Source organism: Engraulis encrasicolus, chromosome 5 (genome assembly GCF_034702125.1).
Source record: "Engraulis encrasicolus isolate BLACKSEA-1 chromosome 5, IST_EnEncr_1.0, whole genome shotgun sequence".
Lineage (NCBI taxonomy): Eukaryota > Metazoa > Chordata > Actinopteri > Clupeiformes > Engraulidae > Engraulis > Engraulis encrasicolus.
This window is the reverse complement of record NC_085861.1, coordinates 21,517,116-21,540,298: the sequence shown is the minus strand read 5'-3', so window position 1 is coordinate 21,540,298 and position 23,183 is coordinate 21,517,116. Positions and strand designations below refer to the sequence as shown.

The following is a 23,183-nucleotide window of genomic DNA, read 5'->3' as shown; positions in this document are numbered from 1 at the left end:
CACACGTCTTTGGTCTCCCCCTACAGCAAGTATAGGTTCCAAAAGGAGTCTGAGATTTAAGATACGTCTCCCAGTAATACTTCAGTGTTCATACCCTAATCATATACACAAGCTCCGTCTTGGCGGTTACTAAGTAGAAACTTACACGAGCCCCTTCGTCTCGGATGTTAGAGTGAAACTTACACAAGCCCCTTCGTCTTGGATGTTAGAATGAAACTTACACGAGCCCCTTCGTCTCGGACGTTACAAAGTGAAAAGGTTGCACAGGATGAATCACTCACACAATAGAACAAAACAAAACAAAAATGTTGGGAAAAGAACAGTGATGCCCCCCTTCTCTAGTGACACTGCATCAGTGTAGTCGAAGGCACCATCTCCTCCTATGTACATTTAACGAGAAAGTTACCATTAGGCACGGCATTTATAAATCGATTAAACAGGAGTTGTGTATTGTGGAAATGCACAACTCCCTACACAAGTCAAGTGCTAAGCGTTGAAACTCTTACAGAAAATGCTGGCATTACCTCTGGTTCTCTCGAAGCGGCACGCAACCTCTTTTCTCTTTTTTGTGAATTATTCAGACATCTTTCCCAATTTTCAGTCAAATGTTGACCACTTTTTTTTTTAAATGGTATTGAAAACTAAACATTTTGTAATCTATGCTATAGACCAGGCGCGTCGAGAGACCTGGGCATTCGGGGCCCCGGATACAGCCCCGGATCTCCGGGGATCAGCCCTGAATCTCTCCAATAGAGTCCGACTGCGTCCTGGAGCACAGGGGGCGTGTATTTAGAGGGGCGTGTATTTAGAGGGGCGTGTATTTAAGGCAGCCCTGATTGGTCCGATTCACGACGACCGCTAGCGGACTACCTCTGACTTGGAGCCATTGAAACCCATTCAAAACTTCATTTTTTCGATCTGACACATAATATTTTTTAATTGGACCTAAAGACACACCATGGGTCTTGTTTAAAAGCTGAGAAGCTCAGCTCTCCAAAACTGAAAACGGTATTTCCCTAGCATCCGAAGCATTTCCATAGCTACCAATCCGAAGGTAGCCTACTTTAAGTGCGGAGTTACTTTTCTAAAGATAGCGTTTTGTTTCCTTGGAAACGGAACGGAGATGAAGCCAGACAGACTGACGAAGCGATAAATGTATGTCATTTGACTCGTTTTGCATTATTATGGATGCATTTCTAATCTTGACATTCTAATGGACAATCTGTGCGAGTTTCAAAATGCGTTTTTATGTAACATGGGAGTAAAATGTGGTGCAACGTCTGTACCACCTCAGACGATTGAGGAAGTTTGGGATGAGACCCAAGATCCTGAGGTCGTTTTACAGAGGCACCATCGAGAGCATTCTGACGGGGACCATTACTGCATGGTATGGGAACTGCTCTCAAGCCAACAGGAGAGCTCTACAGAGGGTTGTGCGTACAGCTCAGAATATATGCGGCTATATACTGGAGCTATTTGAGGGAAGGAGCATCAGGAAGGCAAAGAAAATCTTGGCTGATCCTAGTCACCCCAACCATGGACTGTTTACTATGTTACCATCTGGGAAACGGTACAGAAGCCTGAAATCTCATACTACCAGACTCCAAAGTAGTTTCTTCCACCAAGCAATAAGATTACTGAATTCATGCTGAAGACAACAAGGCACTTTCTTTGCACTTTTTTCCACCCCCCGCCCCCTTTTTTATTTTTATTTTTAAAATCTTTTTGAGGACACAAGAAAAACACAACAATTTTTACTCTTTATAAGCTTCAAACCTATATTAATAAGACGTAATAAACTAATCTTGAATCTTGAATCTTAACAGTACGCCCGTCTGGGATTTGTTAGCTAGTCCGCTAGTTAGCTAGCAAGTAAGTAATAGATATTAGAATCGATCTGTCTCAATGGCCCAATCATAAACAAAGAAACACCAGGATTTGGATGTTTAATATCAGCAATTTGTCAAAGCAAAACATTTTGAAAACATTCACAGACCAGTTTTATATCCACAGCCTAGACTGTCGGCAAATCTTTCCACTTTTGACACATGATGTAGTGTAGAGACCTAGCACTTGCTAGCTAACTAGCGGGCCAGCTAGTTTAACAAATCCCAGACGGGATGTAAACACATTTACTCCCATATCACATAAAAACACATTATGAAATTCGCATAGATTGTCCATTATCATGTCAAGATTAGAAATACACCCATAATAGTGCAAAACCGAGTCAAATAGCGTATGCGTAACACATAAACCGCGTCCGTTTCCAAGGAAACAAAACGCTATCTATGTGCTGCGAAGCTGCTCTCAGAACAGAGTGTTTGTTACATGGTCGCTCTGTAATGTGCTCTAAGAGCAGAATTACCGGTACATGTGTGCATCAAATATGCCCTGAACCTGCAGAAAAGGTGCCCTAAGAGCAGGGTTACATGCGCTGCTAAGCACCATGTAGACAATAAAGACGCCCTCAGAGCAGCGAGTTAATGTGTCATATCGTTACCGATATGCGGTAAAGCTGCCCTCAGAGCATAATTTTCAAAAATGCCGCGAGATTCCCAAAGGAGCAGTTAAATGTATTGAATGTATCTGGATACCGATAAGAGCAGAGAAAACGGTACCAAAACTCTATTGTAAGCCCTAACATTATAAGTTGCAATGAGAGGAACATAAAGCCCGGTTTGACTAAGTAGGCTAAGCTAACATTAGCCACCGACTGCTAAAGTTAACGTCTACCGCCGGTAGGCATTATATATTTCATTCTTCACGTGACGTCAGACGTCGTCGTGAATCGGACCAATCAGGGCTGCCCTAAATACACGCCCCTCTAAATACACGCCCCTCTAAATACACGCCCCCTGTGCTCCAGGACGCAGCCGGACCCTTCTCAATCTCTCTGGACTGGACTGAATAAAATATGTATAATAATAATAATAATATGACTAAGAAGAAGAAATAGCCTAGTAGAGAAGAGCTCTGTGAACCACACGTTGAACAGTGATAGGCCTACCGCTCCTGTCATGCAACTTTGTAACCAGCACAGACCACACGATTCTAACACGATGGTCGATGTAAATATGGAACTGTACAAATAATAACTTTCCAACCGAAGTTGCTATCCACCTTGTTAGTAGATCTAGCTTCGTTGTGATGTCATGCTGCTGTCAACCAATCAGGTGTCAGTTCCCGAAGTAAGAAAATGGATGGTGATGATGACTTCAGATATGAAGTGGGCGCCACAGACAGGTCTTCTCTCTTTAAAGTCAGTGATGTGACGGGTCAATTTTGCTTGAACTTCAACTTGATACAATTGCCCTAGATCTAGTTAGTGACTACAGGCCCAAAGCTATAAAGTGTTCAATAACGGAGCCAAAGAGGGTGGAGTAATAAAGAGGCTTCAAAACCCGCCCACCCAATGCTCAAGTTGGGTCTCCTAAGGGGGCGTTGTCCCCTCCTTCTTCTTCTATTTTTGAGGTGTTTGCACGAGAAGTGCGCTACCGCCATCTACAGCACTAAGGGGGCTCAATTTATTCTCAACCTCTGGACTCCGAAGCTCTCCTAACCGAAGGTCTCCTAAAGGGGCGTTCACCCGACAGAAAGTGGATACTAGAATGACGTATCTCTGTCTATAAGATCTCTGACAGAGCTTTAGCTCCCCCATGTGATCAAAGGCATATCTCCCTGAAGAATACAGTAGGACTTACATAATCTGACTCATACACTTAAATATGTTTAAAACAAGAATAATGAAGGAGATTTACCACTTCACTAAGACATCATGAAAACACAAGCATAACATGTTTTTAATTTCACTTTATCAATGGTCAACATGGGACCTTAGACAAATTAAAATTGTGTGTGTGCCAAAAACACTTCAGTTAACACTGGCTTAAGAACAGCAAGAGACATAGCTATTTTAGATAAAAACAAACCTAAAACAGAATTTATAATTATTGTTATATGTAAGCTATCTATAATACATTCCCAGGCTTTGTGTCAGATATGTGTCTGTGCTTGGAAAGATAACATGCCTGTGTTGTTAAATTCAACTACTGGATTAAATAATCAAATAAAATAGGGCTGGGACATTAACGTGTTAATTTTGATTAATTAATCACATGATTCGGTTAATTAATTAAAAAATAATAATCGCAGTATAATCTAGCTACATAGTTCTGGATTAGACCAATGGAGGGCAGTATTACGCCTGGTGGTGAACAGCCTACTGAAATTGAGAAGAGTTCTCTCTTCTTTTAAAAATGAATAATATTTTTAGATTTTTTCTGTTCTCAAGTCAGATGCGATTAATTTGATTAATTCATTACAAAGCCTATAGATTGATTCGATTAAAAAATTTAATCAAGTCCCACCCCTAAAATAAAATTAAAACATTTATTAAAACTATCAATTATGCATAATTGTCCTGTGTTCGCACTAGCCTCATGAAAGAGAGAGAGAGAGAGAGAGAGAGAGAGAATGAGAGAGAATGAGAGAGCGAGAGCGCATCATGTGATCACATACCCTTTTACATACCGGTTTATAAACAGTCAAACACCTGACAGAGCCAATGATGCGTGTGTGTGTGTGTGTGTGTGTGTGTGTGTGTGTGTGTGTGTGTGTGTGTGTGTGTGTGTGTGTGTGTGTGTGTTGGGGTGGGGGTGTATGTGTGTGTCTGCCTGCCACAATCGCAGTTACTCAATCTGGACGGTCAAGTTCACAGCAGTCTATCAGACATGCTAGTATGGAAGCTTAAGTCTGAACTCTTAGTATTATAGAAGATAAACATGTGAGTATATATCTAAATATTTGATGTATTTTGATGTATTGCCTGCCATGTTTTACTGTAGCTGATGATAGTTTTATATATAATGCTGCTGATCAATGCCCACAGTCTTTGTTTGGTACACCTCAAAATGTCTCGGCAGCTCTCAGGATGTGGTGTGTACAGGATATGAATAGTTCCACAATCGCAGTTACTCAATCTGGACGGTCAAGTTCACAGCAGTCTATCAGACATGCTAGTATGGAAGCTTAAGTCTGAACTCTTAGTATTATAGAAGATAAACATGTGAGTATATATCTAAATATTTGATGTATTTTGATGTATTGCCTGCCATGTTTTACTGTAGCTGATGATAGTTTTATATATAATGCTGCTGATCAATGTCCACAGTCTTTGTTTGGTACACCTCAAAATGTCTCGGCAGCTCTCAGGATGTGGTGCGTACAGGATATGAATAGTTCAAAGCTTTTAAAAAAAAAAAACTAATCGCACCTTAACAGTAAAACATTTACCCCACGCCAAACAAAATGCCAAATCGAGTGAATTCAACTCAGCGGCTTGAACTTTTTTTAAATTTTACTTTTTGTCAGATTTCACAGATGCAAGCTTTTGATCTTTGATCTTTTTGTTCCCCTGTGTATTTGCATACGCAACAACCAGGAAGAAGGCTGCCACACCAGCATAACCAGTTGGTGACGGGGATATACAGTACACATAAGGTGCCATGGCAACACAAAGGCTTGCCACGCCTCGTATTAACCACAGCAAAGAGGAGGAGATCACTCAGGGAGGAACACAAACCAAAACACAGAGAAAAGTAGAAGAGGAGAGGAAAAGAAGCGCTGGTCAACGGGGCAACAACAACAAAGGGGTCAAAAAAGATGATGAACAGATTGTCAAGGAGTCAAAGGGCAGAGTGTCACCATGGCAATGGAAAGGGAAGGGTACCACAGGGAATGGGAATGGTCAGCAACTTGTGGCTAAAACAGGTGTCAAAGAAACACCTGGAAATCATCATCCTCTTCCTCATCCTCCTCCTCATCATCATATTGAGCTCACACTGCAGGTGAGAGAAGGCGGAGGAGACGCTACAGCCTCAGCACAGGCATCAGGGACCACAGGAGGAGGTCGTAGAACACCAGTAAAGGTCAGAGGAGGAGGAGGAGGAGGAGGAGGAGGAGGAGGGTCGGTAAGACGGGTAGGAGATGGGAAGAAGAGCAGTGTGCCGGAGCCACTCACCACGCATCCAGAGACAAAATCAGGACACGGAAAGCAGGCCACAGTACTGGTCAATAAAGACCGTCCCACTGCCATTAAGGTCCCAGGAAGAGGAGGGGAGGATGCCCTGGGACTGGATGTGAAAGACTACCTTTACCTGCTGAAATTGCTGCGCATCAACCTTCCAGACGGGGTTCTCAATACGGAGGTAATTGACATGTTGAGAACACAGACGTGCATTGCTGACGCCTGCTCCATCACCACTGAGCTGGAGAACTTTAGTCTCCAGTTCACCATGACTCCTCGACTGGGCTGCAGGGAGGTGAAGAGAGCCTTGGCCCTGAAGACCAAAGCGGATGTTCTGGAGCTCACAAAACTCGTCTTCTTCGAGACCTCGAAAAAAGAAGACAGGGGAACACTGATGGACACTTGGAAAAAGAACTCACTGTACACAGGCAAAGGGTTCAGAATGAAGGACAGGTACCAAAACACGCCCATCTCCACCCCTGCCATGTACTCCACGGCCATCACTCGCAGTTTACGTTCTGCAGGGCACAAGGACAAAAAGGCCAAGGTGACTGACGGTGTAAGGGTGAATGTGAAAGACGTGGAAAACATGGACTACAAAGACGAGTCTCTTCTCCACAAACCTGGCGGAAATCACTTTGGCATGTTCCACCAGAACAAAACAGATGAGTTGGAATGCTTAAAATTCTTTCACGAACTGGGAGAGATCGGCCCCTCGGACCAAGTGAGGGTACGGTACTCCAAAGGCAACAAGGTGGACTTTGGCTTTCTCTCGGGGAGACTAGACTTCCTGGCACACGTTCAGAGAGTCGGTGCGAGAAAAAGCAGTGATGTGGAGAGGCTTGTGATCGAGTGCAAGGGCACCACGGGAGACATGGTGGGAAAGCTCTTCATCAAGAGCGAAGAAGAAGGGGATCGTGCACAACTCGTCAAAACACACGAGTACTGCTATCAGACGCAGGCCTACATGTACATCTTGAACCAAGAGGCCAGGCTGCTGAAACCCCAGCCTGTCTCAAACAGGGCTGTGATGGTGATCAGGCATTACCATGGCGATGGCGCTAAGCAACAGGACTTCTACTGGAATTACATCCCAAAGAATGATGCCATCCAGGGAGATATTAGTGACTTAGTGATCTACTGTCAGAGGGAAGTGTTGGCCTGTTTCCTGGCAGTGCTAGACCTCATCTTTCAGAGGGAAACAACCGTGTCTAGCTAACAACAGGGTTAAGCGCAGGTTAGCTAAGGATGACAACCCCAACATTTTCTAAGTGTCTGTGAAGATTCTCATTCAGCCAGGTCATGTTATTCAAAATGGCTTAGTTGCAAGCAGCCAGAGCTGATTGAGTGTTTTAGTCCAGTTGCTTGTAACTAATTGCTTGTAACTTAACTAGGGTGACCACCTGCTAATAAGTCCAAGGTTGGACAAGGGGTATGCTTCTGAGGGACAATGTGGGACAGACCCTGGCGTGCATGTGCACTCACGTGCCAACATTTTTTTTATTAATATATTTTTATTATTATTATTATTTTATTATTATTATTATTATTATTATTTTAGTTTGTTTTTTTTTTTCATAGTGATGTATCCCTGACCCTAACCCCCATCCATGTCCTTATAGGCCTATGCCACAAGGCATGGATATGTAACAGGTAGGCCTAACCTTAACATTGCTGATATGACCATTATAATATCATGCAACCAATGTGTAGTTTTTTTCCTTCTAAATACTGCAAATGAAGCAGCATATAGATAAAAAGTCATCAGTGTTTAACCCCCACAGCCCAAATAAATGCATCAATTAATACATAAATATGCAACATCATTTAGACAATTTAGACATTGTCAGAAGACTGCATGCATGTGAAACAATAAGTAAACAATTTCAATGTGCATCTTGTGCATCAGTGCAGTTTTGCCAATTTGGTAGCTCATGAGGACGCATAGACTACTTTGTACACCTTTAAGGACCTGTAGCATACATTTTAATATAATACTTTTAGCAAGCTACAACATCACAGCATTTGAGGGAAACACTTCAACATTTGGATGTGGCAATTCTTAGCTGACAATGCCAGCTCTTATGTTTATTCTGTTACAAATGAAAGAGGGGTTCGTAATGGATGCAGGATGTTGAAATATCTAGTTCTCTACTGTGAATTAGAGCAAGAGGAAACTGCATGCAATAAACCAACATAGGTAACAGTCCCTGCTTCACTGACGCATTCTGTTGCAAAAGTCATGGACTAGTGTCTGTTTTCACATTGATCTAAGGTGGCACAGTGTTGTTGAACTCACCTAACTGGTCAAAAAGTCAGCCTTCCCTCGCGTTGCGCACGTCACATCGGTATTGAGAATTGCGCTACTCGCATAACATCATAACGCATAACATGGTCGGTTTACTTGCTGCTAGGGCGAGGTGTTAACAAGTAACATGGAACGAAGTAGGCCTAATATCCCACCTCTGACTTGTTTGGATGCAGGTGGGTCTTGGAACCCCTGTGGGACTGCCTAGGTCTCAGGGATTGAGATACTTTTTTTTTTCTTTTCTCGAGCACACTTGATTATGTGGGACAAACTGTCAATTCACGGGACGCATGATTTGGGCTCTAAACGCTGTACACGCACGCGCTCCGCGGGACTAGCTTAACTGTATTGGAGAACATTTTCAAATATTCGCTAAGCAGCAATATGCTTTTTTCTCCCTCTACTGTTGTCTGTAAATCAATGTGTCCAAACTGAATGCTAAGTGCTGTATGTGTATGGTTAATATATCCATTCATTGTTACACATCACTGTAGGCAAATAGTATGCAGACCTTTTCCTGTTTGGTACACTTATTCTATTGTGATATTGTTATTATTTACATTGTTACGTTGTCCAGCTACTGGGGTTACTAATAAAAAAAATGACTTGGTCAACGATCTGCCTTAGAGGCTGGCATAAATAGTCTTATTATTGTTTTATTCATCATCTGTTGTGGCATGCAAACAATGTGCAGAGAATATAGTTGTAGCAGACAACTTCCAAAAACACAAAATACACTCATCTCCGCCAGACCAGTTGACGTTGTATACAAACAGAATTTATTTCAGATGACCCATTTCTTTTAAATGCAAAAGCAAAACAGCACACACATGTCCTCTGCAAAAAAATCATGAATACACACAAAACAAACAGACAACCAAACAAACACACAGGCCCTAAGCTGCACCAGTTTTAAACTACCTAGTTTTCATGGCTCCAAACTCGAACTATGGAATTCAGTCAAGATTCAGTGGGTAACCTAGGAAGCGTAATCTTGGCCATGGTCCTTGGAAGGTCATCTCGGAAGGTTAACCTTGGTGATGTGACCTTGACTTCAAACGTTAAGGGGTCAATGGCGATTTTGTAGTAGCAGACATCAGGGTGGTGCAACCACAGCCAATTCCACTACTGTATGGAATTCATGTTTTTTTTTTTTTTTTTTACCGGATTATCTAATAGACATATACATCGATTGTATATTAAGCACCAATTATTAATTAATTTATTGGCATTAGCTGTGGTTGTACCAGCTGACGTCTGCTACAAAAAAACAAAAAACCTTCATTGACCCTTATGCCAGTCCTAATAACACTCAGCCCAGTAGTGCTTGTGCTTAGCTGTACTGTAAGTCACTGTGCCTGACAATATCGATAACAGCCAGGGGGAGGACAGCCACAGTAGCCTATCAACTCGCTAGAGAGGATGACAATGTCATGTAAAGCAGTACAGCAGATGTACTGTTAGTTTTTTTTTGGTTGGAAAAAAAAACCTGCAATGCCACGAGAGGTAGGGCCAGTGCACCAGGCTAAGTAATTTTGAGGTCATTAGATAGAATCACTCCTGTATATCATCCCAATCACATCTTCCATCAGAATTATTGTAACCTCCACAACAACAACGATAACAAAAACATGACTGATTTATTTAAGTTGCACAATATTTAAAGCAATTGTATTTTAAAAAAAAGAATATTTGGTCAGAGCCCTTTCTGCATGTCCACGTGAAACTGCTTCCGGCGCTCAACTAAGTGCTTTGAACCTCCTCCTCAGTGCAATCTCTCTCCCTAACTCAGCTCACCCCTGACCAGACTAGCGTAGCGGCTGCCTCCCTAGCGGCAGTCCCCTCACCACGTTCATGAGCTAACTCAAACACAGCAGAGTGGTGATGGGAGACTGCCAACCTGTCGACCTGCCCTGTTGACCTGACAAACGAGAGTGGCGGCTCTTGAAGATCTTCTCTAGTCACGCCTGTGGTGAGTTCTGAATCGGTACCAGAAACGATGAAAAACAAAGGGAAAACCGAGAGAAAAAAATAACAAAAACAACCGAAAAACAGTCACTGCAGAAGCACTGCTGTTTTTACGAGTGAGCGAGCGAGCGTGCGTGCGTTCCGGAACCTTCAGGTCACATGGGCAGCAGGTGATCGTCGCGCTCCTCTGGCTCCTCCTCCGGGGCTTCCGTTGCCACGGCGGTGTGGGTGTGTGGCTCTCGGCGGTTACCGCGGGAACGGCAAACAAAATCACAGCCGTCCTATCAGAGGAAGAAGTGCATAATTACTCAACACTCACTTTCCACAGATGGGTAACACACACAAATACGGACGCACGCACACACACACACACTTACCGCTGACAGGTTCCCGATCTCGGACCAGAAGGCGTAGTGTGGGAACTGCTCCACCCCTTTGGCTCCGACAACCAATCGCATGTAGAGGAATCCACCAATCAAATACGCTGCAAAGCAGCAGACAGCCCTGAGAGAGAGAGAGAGAGAGAAAGAGAGAGAGAGAGAGAGAGAGAGAGAGAGAGAGAGAGACACAGAGAGAGAGAGAGAGAGAGAGCAGCGGTCACTGGATGAGGGTATGACAAAGTGTTCATACAATTTTAGGATGAGGTACATGGATGGATTTGGCAGCGTTTCCCATACACAGACCATTGTATGGTGCAGCACCACTGAATGAAAATCAAGCACCACTGAGAGAGAAATCAAAAGCCAAAATACCAGACGATCAAAATTCAAAAACACAACAAGCTTGGTCCCACCGAAACAGGCGAGACAGAAATACCACCCAACCAGTTCCTGTGGTAACTGTGGCAGGAGCAGCAGTAGCAAAGAGCGCACACACATCCAACTCTGTACAAGACTTGATGAAGACCTATTCACCTTATTCAACCTGTCCCCTTTCAACTTTCCCATCTTCCGACACTTGGAAGTACATTTGGGAAGTACGTTTGGGTAGCTGTGGCTGATGGTTTGCATGTAAACGCGGATTTCATCAACTATACCCTTTAACCTCACTAACAGTTTCCTGTACTATCAATGTTCACTGACATTTACTAAAGTAATAGTGTTACAGACAGTCCACCATTTTAGGCGGACACAAGGTAAATGATTCCTTAGTTAATAAAAAAAAAAAGTATCTTGGGTAAACGTTGTGTTGTCTTCTTCAATCTGGACTTCACATTGGTATTAGCATGCCTCTACAATGCTAACAAATGATTTGTAGGGCCTCAAATTTACTATTTGAAGGATGAACACATTACTTAGAACCACTGGTAGCAGCAGCCAGAGCTGGTGTCCAGTGTACGTATTTCAGGTACTTATTATATATATATTTTTACTTATCAGCATTCCTGTTTTAGATATTTAACCAAGCACGTTACAAAGGTGTTAAGATGTAATAACCAGGTGTGCAGGTAGACTTACAAGCCAATTTGACCCATAAGTTAGTATGTGTTTGACTAGTAGTATTAACATCTACTAGCCATTTTGGCTGGTGATGAAAACAGTTAATTTAGAGCCCTGCGTGTATGTTAGACAAGTTTTGTAGCAGCTATAAAGACCATGTCACACGTCACAGAAGCGGGACGCCAACAGCACTCACGTCAGAATCAGTATAGAGCCGACGCTGAGTTTGGAAGGCAGGGCCGGGCACACGGCACTCGTGTCCAACTCAAACAGGTAGAAGCAGTCCTTGTCCCGTTCACGGTTCTCCAGCACCACCTGCAGGTCACTCTGAGAATTGCAGTCATAAAGGGGGAAAAAACACAAATGAGAGAGGGGTATGGAGGAGGTGGTGAAGAGAGTAGAATAGTGAAGGACAGGGTGTGGGTGTATGTGTGTGTGTGTGTGTGTGTGTGTGTGTGTGTGTGTGTGTGTGTGTGTGTGTGTGTGTGTGTGTGTGTGTGTGTGTGTGTCTGTCTGTGTGTATTGACAGAAGCTACATGTAGTGTAGAGCACAGTGAGAGCGAGAGTGTAAGTGATGTATAGAATGTCTTTTTTTCCTCTCATTTCATCATGAGAGGATTTGCATTTGATTGGAATGTTTTTTTTTAATGGAAAAAAGAGACCTATGTGACAGACTGGAAAATGGAGAGGGAAAAAAAGCAAAAAAAGACAGACAAAACAGATATGCAGACAGAAGAATAGACTAAAGCAGAGAGATACAGTTCAATGTCAACGATGTCAATGTCAACAATATCAGAGAAGCTAAGGCAAATGTGTGTGCATGTATGTGTGCGTGTGTGTGTGTGGCCAGTCATTGGTCAAAGCCATTTTGTTGTCCATTAATATTGCTAGATATTGATAGGTTGTCCGCTAATATTGCTAGAAAACCACAGGTTGGCCAATACATCTATTTACCATACAAGTGAACACTTTTAATAACCAACTTTATAAAACTGTTGGCACACTGAGGAAGGCAGAACGCCGAAACACATCTGTGTAATAAAGAAACCTATGCATGGTGCGACTTTTTTCATTTTTCAGTTTTACAATATTTTGGTCAGCACCCTTAAAAAGGAAGAGAAAAACTGTTGGGTGACGCCTGCTCCAACCCTTAAAGGGACACTCCACCCATTTGCATTAAGGGCCGTACACACACGTCGCTGCTAGTTACTCGCTCAGCGGATGAAGTCAATAGAATGTCTACGTGTTCCAGCGAGTCTAGCTGGCGAGTAGGCGAGGTAAGTACAAGCGATGCGATGTGGGCGGGTTCCGAGATAAACTTATTTTATCTTCGAGCGACGCGAGTTAAGCGAGTAACCAATTGGAATGCAGAATACAGATTATTGACAGGTGATGTTGCCTCTGTGGTGTTCTGACCACTCAACTTCTGCACGCTATCACACTTTGGTTAAAAGTGTTGAGGAAAATACATCCAATACAGTGTACACCATCAAAGGCTCATATGCATGGTTGTGCACTGCACAGCACACGATCAACGTTGAACAGCGCAGGCCTACATTTTGTTTCGTACGGACGTTATTGGCGCGGACAGCGGGAACCATGACAACCAGTAAACAAAATCACCCAGAGCGAGTGTCGAGGAGGCGAGTGAGCAAGTAGCGAGTAAATAGCAGCGACGTGTGTGTACGGCCCTTTAGGCTTTCCATTGGTAGACACCCAGTCATACTTTTGAATGGTCCTGCAACAGTATCTCAATTCTCCATGAGACAGGAGAAATCCGTATTCACCTCTTAACACTTCCTCCTACAATGATGTAAAAAGCGTCATTTTGCATCATTGTAGGAGGAAGTGTAAGAGAGGTGGATTTCTGTTGAGACTGCAAGCCTTTTTCCCACCCTTTCAACCCCGCCAATAGGGGGTTGGACCTAATGCGCTAACAGACCTATCACAGATCAGTAAGCCAGTGCTTTTGAAATCACTAGCATTGAGGCTCCAGTAAGTCACTGGCAGAGTTGCCTAGGTGTGGCCTGTGGAACTTGAGCATTGCAATGCATTATGGGGATTGTTGTCACAAATCCACAAGCACTAAAGTCATGTTCTGCCTTTTCTCGGCCAAGAAGGCACCAAATTAGAAATTTATGCTACAATTCTAATACATATATGACCCACTTTCAATACATATTCATGTCTCCACCAGTGGAATGCCCCTTTAATAACCAACTTTATGCAATGTCCCTTTTGTCTGCAACCAGCCTTCAGTACTTCTGTGACCCCCCCACCCCCAGTTTGGAAACCACTGCGTTACCCAGACTTACGGCTGCAGTGTTGCGGTCACAAGAGATCATGACGATGGCTCTCCGGTTCTCCCCCGAGCAGTGCTTGTCATACTTCTCCCCGTCGCCATAGATCAGCATCACCCAGTCACCTACAGGGACGGCGAAAGCAGTATAAGGGGATGAGCTCTCCAAGCACATCTAGCATCACTTTGCATGGCCCAGTCGTGGCTCAATCTGCTGGGCACTCCACTGCTACACCAGCGACCCAGATTCGATTCCGGCCCGGCCCAAGGTCATTTGCAGAACCTTTCACCGTTCATTTTTTCATTTTCTGTCCCTCTGTACCTGTCCTGTCACAATGAAGGCATTAACCCTTTGATGCCTAAGGCACTTGCAAAAAAGGGTGCTGAATGCCTGAGCCCTTTTTAAGAAAAGCTGCCCTCAGCCTATAAAAACCTAAATATCTCAGCTTCTGAAGCACACAAAAATATGCACTAAGTGGCATTGAATCGATAAGACCCTCATCTTTCATTAGAATGTGTTCATTCATCTGAAACAAACAGAGATTTTTCATAAAGTTGTCTCAAATCTCATGAGCCTGAATGTTGCGCAATGCAACATCAGACATCCATGGGTTAAAAAGCCCCAAAAATATCTACCCCCCCCCCAACTATCACTTTGCATTCGATCTTGATTTCCACATTTGCATTATTTATTTCGTTTTTGTCGTCTGTGAAGCATATTGGGTTACCTTTCTGTGTTTAAAATGGCCTATAAAAATACATGTGACTTGTGACTTGACAAATAATTCAACAGGTGCTGGATCCAAAAAAGAACGCATAGGACAGTGAATTCAGAAGTGGAAGGACCTCCTCACAGCATCTCTGTTCTCACTTACATTATATACAACCAATCCAACGAATACAGGGCATCACCAGTTGTCACACTAAAACTGGGGGCAGAAGCAGTGTGCACGGAACAAGGCATGCGTGCGTGTGCGCACACACACACACACAAACACACACACACCAAATGCACAATAGCCTTGATCATCATGCACTGCTTACAGCCACAGACATACTGATGCTGTGTATGCTGTTCACATTTGAAGTAATACCCACAATACTGTTACATTTATGCATGAATCCCACACCTGAGGTTTGCTTTAACCCATTTAAGCCTGATGCTGCGTATGTATATGTAATGGAGGCCAACTAGCAGAGTGTGGCATGGAACGTTAGTAAGCCTCCCTCCCGAAGCCTCATACAGTAATGGTAGCGCTGGGCTATCGAACTGGTCCTTTATCTCAGCGGTATTGTGCTGTGACTCCCATACCCGAACCGATGCGTTGACTAGGAGGTGGCGAGTTCGCGGCACCGAGGGGGACGGACTGCGCGGGAACACCTCGATACATATACGCTGCATTGACCTAGGCGACTGGAGCCACATGCTGTAGATGCTGCATTCAGGCTCTTGAGATTTGAGTTCTTTTACAAAAAAATTGGGTAAGTTAGAGCTGAATGAACACATTGTAATGCAAGATGAGGGTCCTAGCTTTTAAATGCAACTCATGTTATGTTTTTTATGTGCTTCGGGGGCTGATCTATTTCAGTTTAGGTCTAGGTGGACATCCTCTCCGGACACTTTTCACAGCTAGACATCATTCCGCATACAGTACATGTAAGCGTCAGCCAGGTGTATTGTAATAATGTAATACAATTTTAAGCGGCGTGATTTGATTACAAATGCATGATCCAATTAAATTGTGACCTACTGGCAATGTGCTCTGTACCACAACACACTGATACACGTGTGTGTGTGTGTGTGTGTGTGTGTGTGTGTGTGTGTGTGTGTGTGTGTGTGTGTGTGTGTGTGTGTGTGTGTGTGTGTGTGTTTTTGTGTGTGTGCACTTCCTCACGTGAACCCCGGACAATTGGCACCATATGGCAGCCTCCAGACCTTGTCTGTGAATGTGGGAATGCGTGGGTGTATATTTCGAAAGGCGCTTCGAGTCGACTTCTTGGTTGTGATACTGCGCCATATAAATACATGTTGTATTGTATTATATTATATTGTACATGTAAGTCTGCGGCCCTACAGTCACTGCACCTTACTGACCAACTCAAAGAGACAAAGGGACAGCATACTTACACACATGCCTAGTAGGGCTTTAAAGATATTGTACCGAACGTAGAAATCGCGATACGTAAAGTCACGATACTGAATCGTGGTGCAAGAAGGCAGTATCGTGATACGCCCTTTCCAAGTTCTGTTACCCTTCAGTCCAGAAAACAACACCGTGGTATGATGTGATAGTGCTTCCATATCATACATACATTTAAAAAATTGCGGGGGTGTATCGGACTGACGGTCAAAGACTGTGATACGAACCAAATCGTACGTTCAGTGCATCGTTACAGCCCTAATGCCTAGTAACTACAGGTACACGTTTGCAAAAAGACGCTGACTATAGTATGCACTTACTTCCATGAATAGCTTGCGTAGAATTATAGCTTCCGATTATAACTGTTTTGGTGCCGTCTTTCTGCACAAGTCCAGCGCCTTTCATCCCCCCAACATCCCCACACACCTGGAAGTCGTAGGTGTATGTTTTATCGTCCGCTGTTTTCTCCACAACAGAGAACCTGCAGAGGAGAGCAGAGCATCAGCTTTTATTCAGTGGTGTAGTGTGGATTTTTAAAGTGGGGGTACGCAATTTTTAACGTCATCAAATAATTAGGCAACTTATCATGTCAACCCCCCCCCTACTGTCCTTGATCTACGGTCATTGCTTCTCCATTTTAATCTGTTTAGTCAATCACCTGCAATATTGCTATGTGCCCATTCCTTTTTGTATTCAAACATGGGCAGAAGATTTTTTTTTTTTAAATCTCACTTCAGGAGAAGTGGGCGGACTGCGTAACCCCGCGTACCCCCGCGTACCGCGCCCGCTACACCCCTGCTTTTATTAGACACATGACGTGGGATATGGCATAGGCCAGTGTTTCCCAACCTGTAGGCAACGGCACAGGTGGGCCGTGAAGGTATTGCAAGTGAGCGGCGAATTAACTTTCTATATACCTAAATTATATTGCGTGTGCGTGTGTATGTGTATGTGAGAGTAAAACGGCTAAGACTAAGCATGACTTTCAAAGCAGAGGAGTAGCCTGAGCGTCTAGCCTGCCTATTTTGGACAACAGATGAAAAATAGCCACTGTGCTGTAATCTGGCACCTTTAGGCCAGTGGTTCCCAACCTTTTTCTTTAGGGACCCATATTTTTACCATTGTAAGCTTTGGTGACCCAACCGTGCGAGCGCCCACACGAGAGGCCACATGATGCTCTGTTTCCTGCAAAAATCATTTTTATTCCTCAATTTGTCTTCAGCAAAATATAGAATAAATGTTTCATGTATTACATTTTTAACCTGATTCACATCATCTGGCTGCGTTCGGCTACGTCACGCGGGGGCGTTCCCATGCCTCACATATCAGATGGTAAGAATCAGGTAATTACATTTTGTTGCTTCTAAGACAAGTTTAAATGCTTTGTCATTTATTCAACATGGGCTATTTATGGTATTAAAATGAAGCCCTTAAAATCAAGAGGGCTTCGCGACCCACTGTGGATCTTTGGCGACCCATGGGTTGGGTCCCGACCCATAGGTTGGGAATCACTGCTTTAGGCTACAGGTGTGCATGTATGTTCATTCATGTGCTATGTCCTGAAAAATAGAGGTTAAACTAACGTAGCAACAACCCATTGGCGGTTGAATATGCATTTCATGTAGTATTGTTTATTGGGCCAGAGGTGGGCTGTGAACATATGTGAGATTTTCAAGTGGGCCCCAAGTTGAAAAAGGTTGGGTAACCCGGGGCAAGGCAAATTAAGTGGGCACATGTTTGAATGGGATTTGGCGCCTTACATTTTATTGGTGAGGGGTTCCAGAAGCTTCAGTGCGTCCCTTTCCTTTTGAATCTCTGAGGTCAGCTTGCAGTTCGTGGTGGTGTCGACCGCACGTCCTCCACCGACCAGTAAAAGGAGTTGAAAGGTGACTGCCACAAGTGACATGATGACTGTACCTGCCGTCATGGAAACCTGAGCGCAGGAAACAGGAAACAGTGGGCACTTAATATAATTCACTCATGACAGTTGTCCACTTCATCACATTAAAAAAAACATCAACCATCACACACAGCATCTGTTATTAGGCAAATAGGTACACATCTTACAGTGCAGGAGCATGCACATGAGACACAGTAACCCACGGTATTTTCTAGGGCTTTTTTATTTATTCTTACACAGGTGTCAGGTTCACACCAAGTCTGCCATTTTGCAAGAACTCTGAACATCGTTTTCAAGGATGCCTTACACAAATCATATACTGTATCTCTCCTACCTATCACGGATGTGCGTCCTCCACCGTCGTAGATCCCGTTATTCAATGATGTTGTGGAACAGAGTGTTACATATGTCACGCGTCAAGCGTAGCCGTTACTTCGTTTGTGATTAAGTTACAATGTTAAAATGTAGTATTCGGCGTGCCAAACCGTCAAGGCCTTTAGCTGAAGGTTTTAGGAAAATATCGATATCTGTTCCAAAACCATTCCTGTCCATCAACTAGTTTTATGTATGATACCAAGAAGCAAAAGCTTTCGACAACAACCTACTTTGTCATTCCCTATATGCGGAAGTGAAACCAAACAACTGAGCGCCTCTCGTGCACATGTGACTTTGCACCAAGCGCGTCCGGTTACAAGCGGAACTCCTCGGGTGCATCCCAATATGTGTCCTTGCCTCCTCCACTTGTGCTTGTCTCCTCGTCCCGCCTCCTGGCCCCTCCTCCGTGGAGAAAACTATAAAGTTTCCCAGCTGTCAGCCTCGCCACAACAACTTTTGAGGGACTGTTTTTCATTCACCATCCCAATTGCAAATGAGAAAAAGACTTTACAATTGAGCTTTTGCAAGATATTGAAATATAATGCTGTTGTCAGTGATGTCATCATGACGAGAAGCAAGTGGAGGAGGCAAGTGGAGGAGGCAAGGTCACATATTGGGATGCACACCTCGCCATCGGAGGACTTTTGCGCAGCGGCACTGATCTCCAGAAGACATGGGTAGAGCATTTGGGTAATAACTCGGAGCATCAACTTTTACAGGTTAGTCCCGTTGCGCGCTGCGCTGAGTTCTCAGCGACCTTGTTGGCGAATGTTGGAAAATTGAGCATGCTATCTTTCAACGTCAAAGCCACTGGTTTTGCATAAATCAATTCAGATAGAGGAAGCATGTAATATCTTGCCGCAACTGTAGTGGGTAGATCTAAGCCAATTATTCTGAAGTGACATTTTGCATCATACATAAGTTTATAGCCTACTGAAGTAATATCATACAAAATGTGTAATTTAAAGAACCACCAGAAACATTTTAATTGATAGCCTATTATTGTAGCCTATTGGTACGGGGAATGTTAATTTTAAGCTTAATATTATGCGTATTATGGACTAATGTATGGTAGCCTAAGTGAAAATGAGGAGAATGGTTACCTGGCTTCATTATTGAACATCTATTGAATTTAATTGAATTCGATTTTATTTGTGTGTGCCATTTAACGTGATAGGCCTAACTCAGGGTTCATTTGATGTTGTCAGCAGGTAGGCTACTTGTGAAACAAACAGTCTGATCAGGTGGGCCTGGCTTCCAACAACATCAGCCTCTGCCAGCTCTGTGGGGGAAAACCTGTTTGTTATCCTGATGTAATTACACTGAATGTTTATTTTGGTGTAATTGAAGCATTCTGCAAGCTAAGTAGGCCTAAACGGAATTCCCCCAGACTAGGCCTAAACCCTTTAGACATCTTGAACAATGTGTTATTATGCTGGGTGGCTGTTAAACGCCAAAGCATGACTATGACTTCAGCGCCAGGCTTGAAATGGATGAAAGCTACTACATGAAAACTAGATGAAATGCTGTGCTTTTAGACGATGTGAAAAACACACCTTTCAAGGGTGCAGCTTCAATCTCAAGCAGTGCCCATATCCAACACATTTTCACTAACATCAGGCTAATCGGTCCAGCCCAATAGGATGGTTTTATTCAAATATGTTACATTTTGCCTGAACATTTCAAGAACAATGACATGCTTGAAACCAATCTTTTGGGAAGACTCGCCCTGTGCTATATGGCCCCTTGTCCTTGCTATTCAAGTGTGATCAACAACCCTTTGATATGAATGGCCGTCAACTATAGCTCATTACCACTTAATGTGGAGCAGTGGTCCCTTTGACATCATCATGAGCCGCCCAATGATGCCCCTTGAACCCAAAATAGGCCTGCCAATGCCCCGTCTAGTGTTAAAAAATGAATTGACTAATACCCCCCAATGGCAACTAAGCAACTCCCCTCTCAGCTGCATGCTTCTCAATGCCCCCTAAGGGCTTGCCAACACCCTCCGGGGGGCTGTAGAGCCCCCGTTGAGAAACACTACTATAGAAGACAGACAGACAGACACACACACACACACACACACACACACACACACACACACACACACACACACACACACACACACACACACACACACACACACACACACACACTGCCCAAAACCAGTTCCGCTCAGTGAAGAGACTGTTGATTGAGTTTCTTCGTCTGTTTCAGCTTGTTCCTCCTGTAAGCTTTTGTCAAAGCTTCTGTCTTTGGCAGGGCCGCTAACAGCTTTTGCCGGGCCTGAGACAAAGTCATTTGAAAGGGCCCCCGATCCAGTACAGAGAATGCAATGAGGACCCACTTCTGGGTCCCCTCTCTCCCTGGGCACGGGACAACTGACCCCTTTAGGAGAGTTATGATATGGTCGGTTGCTGTGTTAGATACTGTGGATATTATAGGCCTATAGTTTACTGTACACACTGACGGAACAATTCCACACAGGGCCCCAGGGCACGACACTGATAGGACCCTTATACAGCCTGCCAAGGTAACAATGGGGCCCCCATCACCAATACGGTATAGGGCCCTGGGCACTGGGACAAAATGCCCTGCTGCCCCCCGCCTATAGCTCCGCCCCTGCCCTGCCTGTACACTTGAAGTTACATTATATGAAAAGATAATTTTTATTTCCACAGGCACTCATAGTGTAGTTAGCTAAACCAGTAAACTGGGAATCATCAAAGCATTAACATAGTCTAACATTTTTGCACTAATATTTGGAAAGATTCCCATTCATTTATCCATAGATATTATGCATAGTATATTGCATTGCATGTAAGCAACAGGGTTTCTACACTGAGCTTGAAACCATTAAAAGTGAAGAGTAAATCAGTAAAGTAAACCAGTAAAGAGTTGAGCAATGTTTTTTTTTCCTCTTAGAGTTGAGTCAGTGAACTAAATTCATAAAGTCGGAAAGGAAAAAGACTCCTCTGCAGTGTGCACACAACAAAGCCTGTCTCACAATACTGCCCTACAAAGGCAAAGCGCAGTAACTACATGTTTTGACAAATTTGTGTTAAGACTGAAAATGGTCTTCATACTGTAACACCTCATTTATCTTGTGGTGAAGACTTATTGTCCAAATGTGTCCCGGTTTAGAGATATTGCCATGTCACAGTTGCAGTAACTACAATGTCCAAGCTAGTACCAAGGTTTTGATGGCAATTCTCTCAGTTTCAATGTTGGCGTAGTTACTGTACTTAGTAGGGCAGAATACTACAGCGTGCGTGCGTCCTGTAGGAGCCGAGCTTATGGGGAAAGCCTGTCCTATTATCTGGAGGCTGGAGGCTGACTCCCCCTTTTCCCCCGAATGTGTTTTTTGGGAGAATGTCGTCAGTGTGTTTTATTACTTCTTGGCAGCCAGACTGGGTTGCTCCGTATTGTGTGTGTGTGAGCGTGTGAGCGTGTGTGTGTGTGTGTGTGTGTGTGTGTGTGTGTGTGTGTGTGTGTGTGTGTGTGTGTGTGTGTGTGTGTGTGTGTGTGTGTGTGTGTGTGTGTGTGGGCGTGTATGTGTGTGTGTGTGTGTGTGTGTGTGTGTGGGCGCGCCTCCATATGTGTGCTGCCTGTGACAACGCTTGCCTCCCCTCCCCCACCTCACTCTCTCTCTCTCTCTCACCACTGATAGGGATACTGCCTTTACCTGTCTGAGAGCGGAGACACACCCGACACACACACTCGACAGCCAATCAGAGAGCGGGACGAAGACGCCCAGGAGGTACACTTCCTGTTACTTGTAACCAGGTCCAAGGCAGAGAGAGAGAGAGTGAGAGAGAGAAAGAGAGAGAGAGAGAGAGAGAGAGAGAGAGAGAGAAAGAGAGAGAGAGAGAGAGAGAGAGAGTGAGAGAGAGAAAGAGAGAGAGAGAGAGAGAGAGAGAGAGAGAGAGAGCGAGAGAGCTCTGGTGCAATCTTAAATCAATGCTGACTAAACATCAGAGGGTCGAGTGAAGAAAAAGAAGGGGGGGAGAGTTGAGAGGAACTCGGCTGTGAAACAACAGAGAGAGAGAGAGAAAGAGAGAGAAAGAGAGAGAGGGAGGAGGGGAGAGGGGAGGGGTGAGATAAGTGTCAATCTGTTCAGACTTGTTTGGGAATTTGAGGAGTGTGGTAGGAGGAGGACAAACTGAAAGAAAAAAAAACAAGGACAAGGAGCGCGAGAGAAAAAGAAAGAGTGAAGGAAAAGTGAAGTCTGTGTGGTGTTGCTGTGAACATATATTGTTTCTCTGGATTAAGGATCTGCTCAAAAAGCTAAGAAAAGGGACGTGGGAGCGGGCCGGGCACACGGCACAGCAGAAACACTGGATGAACGTTTTCAGCGAGGAGAAGCACACCTTAGCACGAGAACACGAGAGCCCAGCCTCTGGGAACACACGGTCAGCGTGAGAGAAAGAGAGAGAGAGAGAGAGAGAGAGAGAGAACAGTGGATAGAGAGAGCTGTATAGAGAGAGAGAGAGAGAGAGAGAGAGAGAACAGTGGATAGAGAGAGCTGTATAGAGAGAGAGAGAGCACCAGACGGAGCGAGAGCTATGTGGAATGTGTGCGTGTTGTGCAATTTCTGCTAGGCTCTGAGCACTGTCCAGTGACCGACCGGGGAGCCAGGCAGAGGTCGGGGAGAGAGAGACTGTGATCTCTCCACACACCACTCAGGTAAGCACTCCACTCCACTCATCTCAACTCAACTCTACT

General features: G+C 44.1%; 3 protein-coding genes across 5 annotated transcripts in view; 2 read left to right on the top strand and 1 right to left on the bottom strand.

Annotated features, from left to right (window-relative positions):
- Positions 1-6,026: 6,026 nt before the first annotated feature.
- On the top strand, positions 6,027-7,482 carry LOC134449727 (uncharacterized; the record flags this gene model as incomplete). Its single annotated transcript, XM_063199837.1, has 1 exon — positions 6,027-7,482. A coding segment is annotated over one exon (1,221 nt), but the record flags the coding sequence as incomplete, so codon positions are not given.
- Positions 7,483-9,092: 1,610 nt separating this feature from the next.
- Positions 9,093-18,720, bottom strand: m6pr (mannose-6-phosphate receptor (cation dependent)). Its single transcript, XM_063198911.1, has 7 exons — positions 18,418-18,720; positions 17,944-18,116; positions 16,504-16,664; positions 14,059-14,168; positions 11,940-12,070; positions 10,682-10,808; positions 9,093-10,585 (listed from the first exon to the last, which is right to left on the bottom strand). Exons 2-7 carry the CDS (start codon positions 18,108-18,110, stop codon positions 10,460-10,462), a joined length of 822 nt encoding a protein of 273 aa, XP_063054981.1. The 5' UTR covers positions 18,111-18,116; positions 18,418-18,720; the 3' UTR covers positions 9,093-10,459.
- A 4,224-nt stretch (positions 18,721-22,944) lies between these two features.
- arhgef5 (Rho guanine nucleotide exchange factor (GEF) 5) overlaps positions 22,945-23,183 on the top strand; it is a 37,564-nt gene continuing 37,325 nt past the window's right edge. For all 3 annotated transcript variants that reach the window (XM_063198908.1, XM_063198907.1, XM_063198909.1), the window contains exon 1: positions 22,945-23,144. The gene's annotated coding sequence lies outside the window, so the exon portion shown is untranslated. The remainder of the gene's footprint in view (positions 23,145-23,183) is intronic.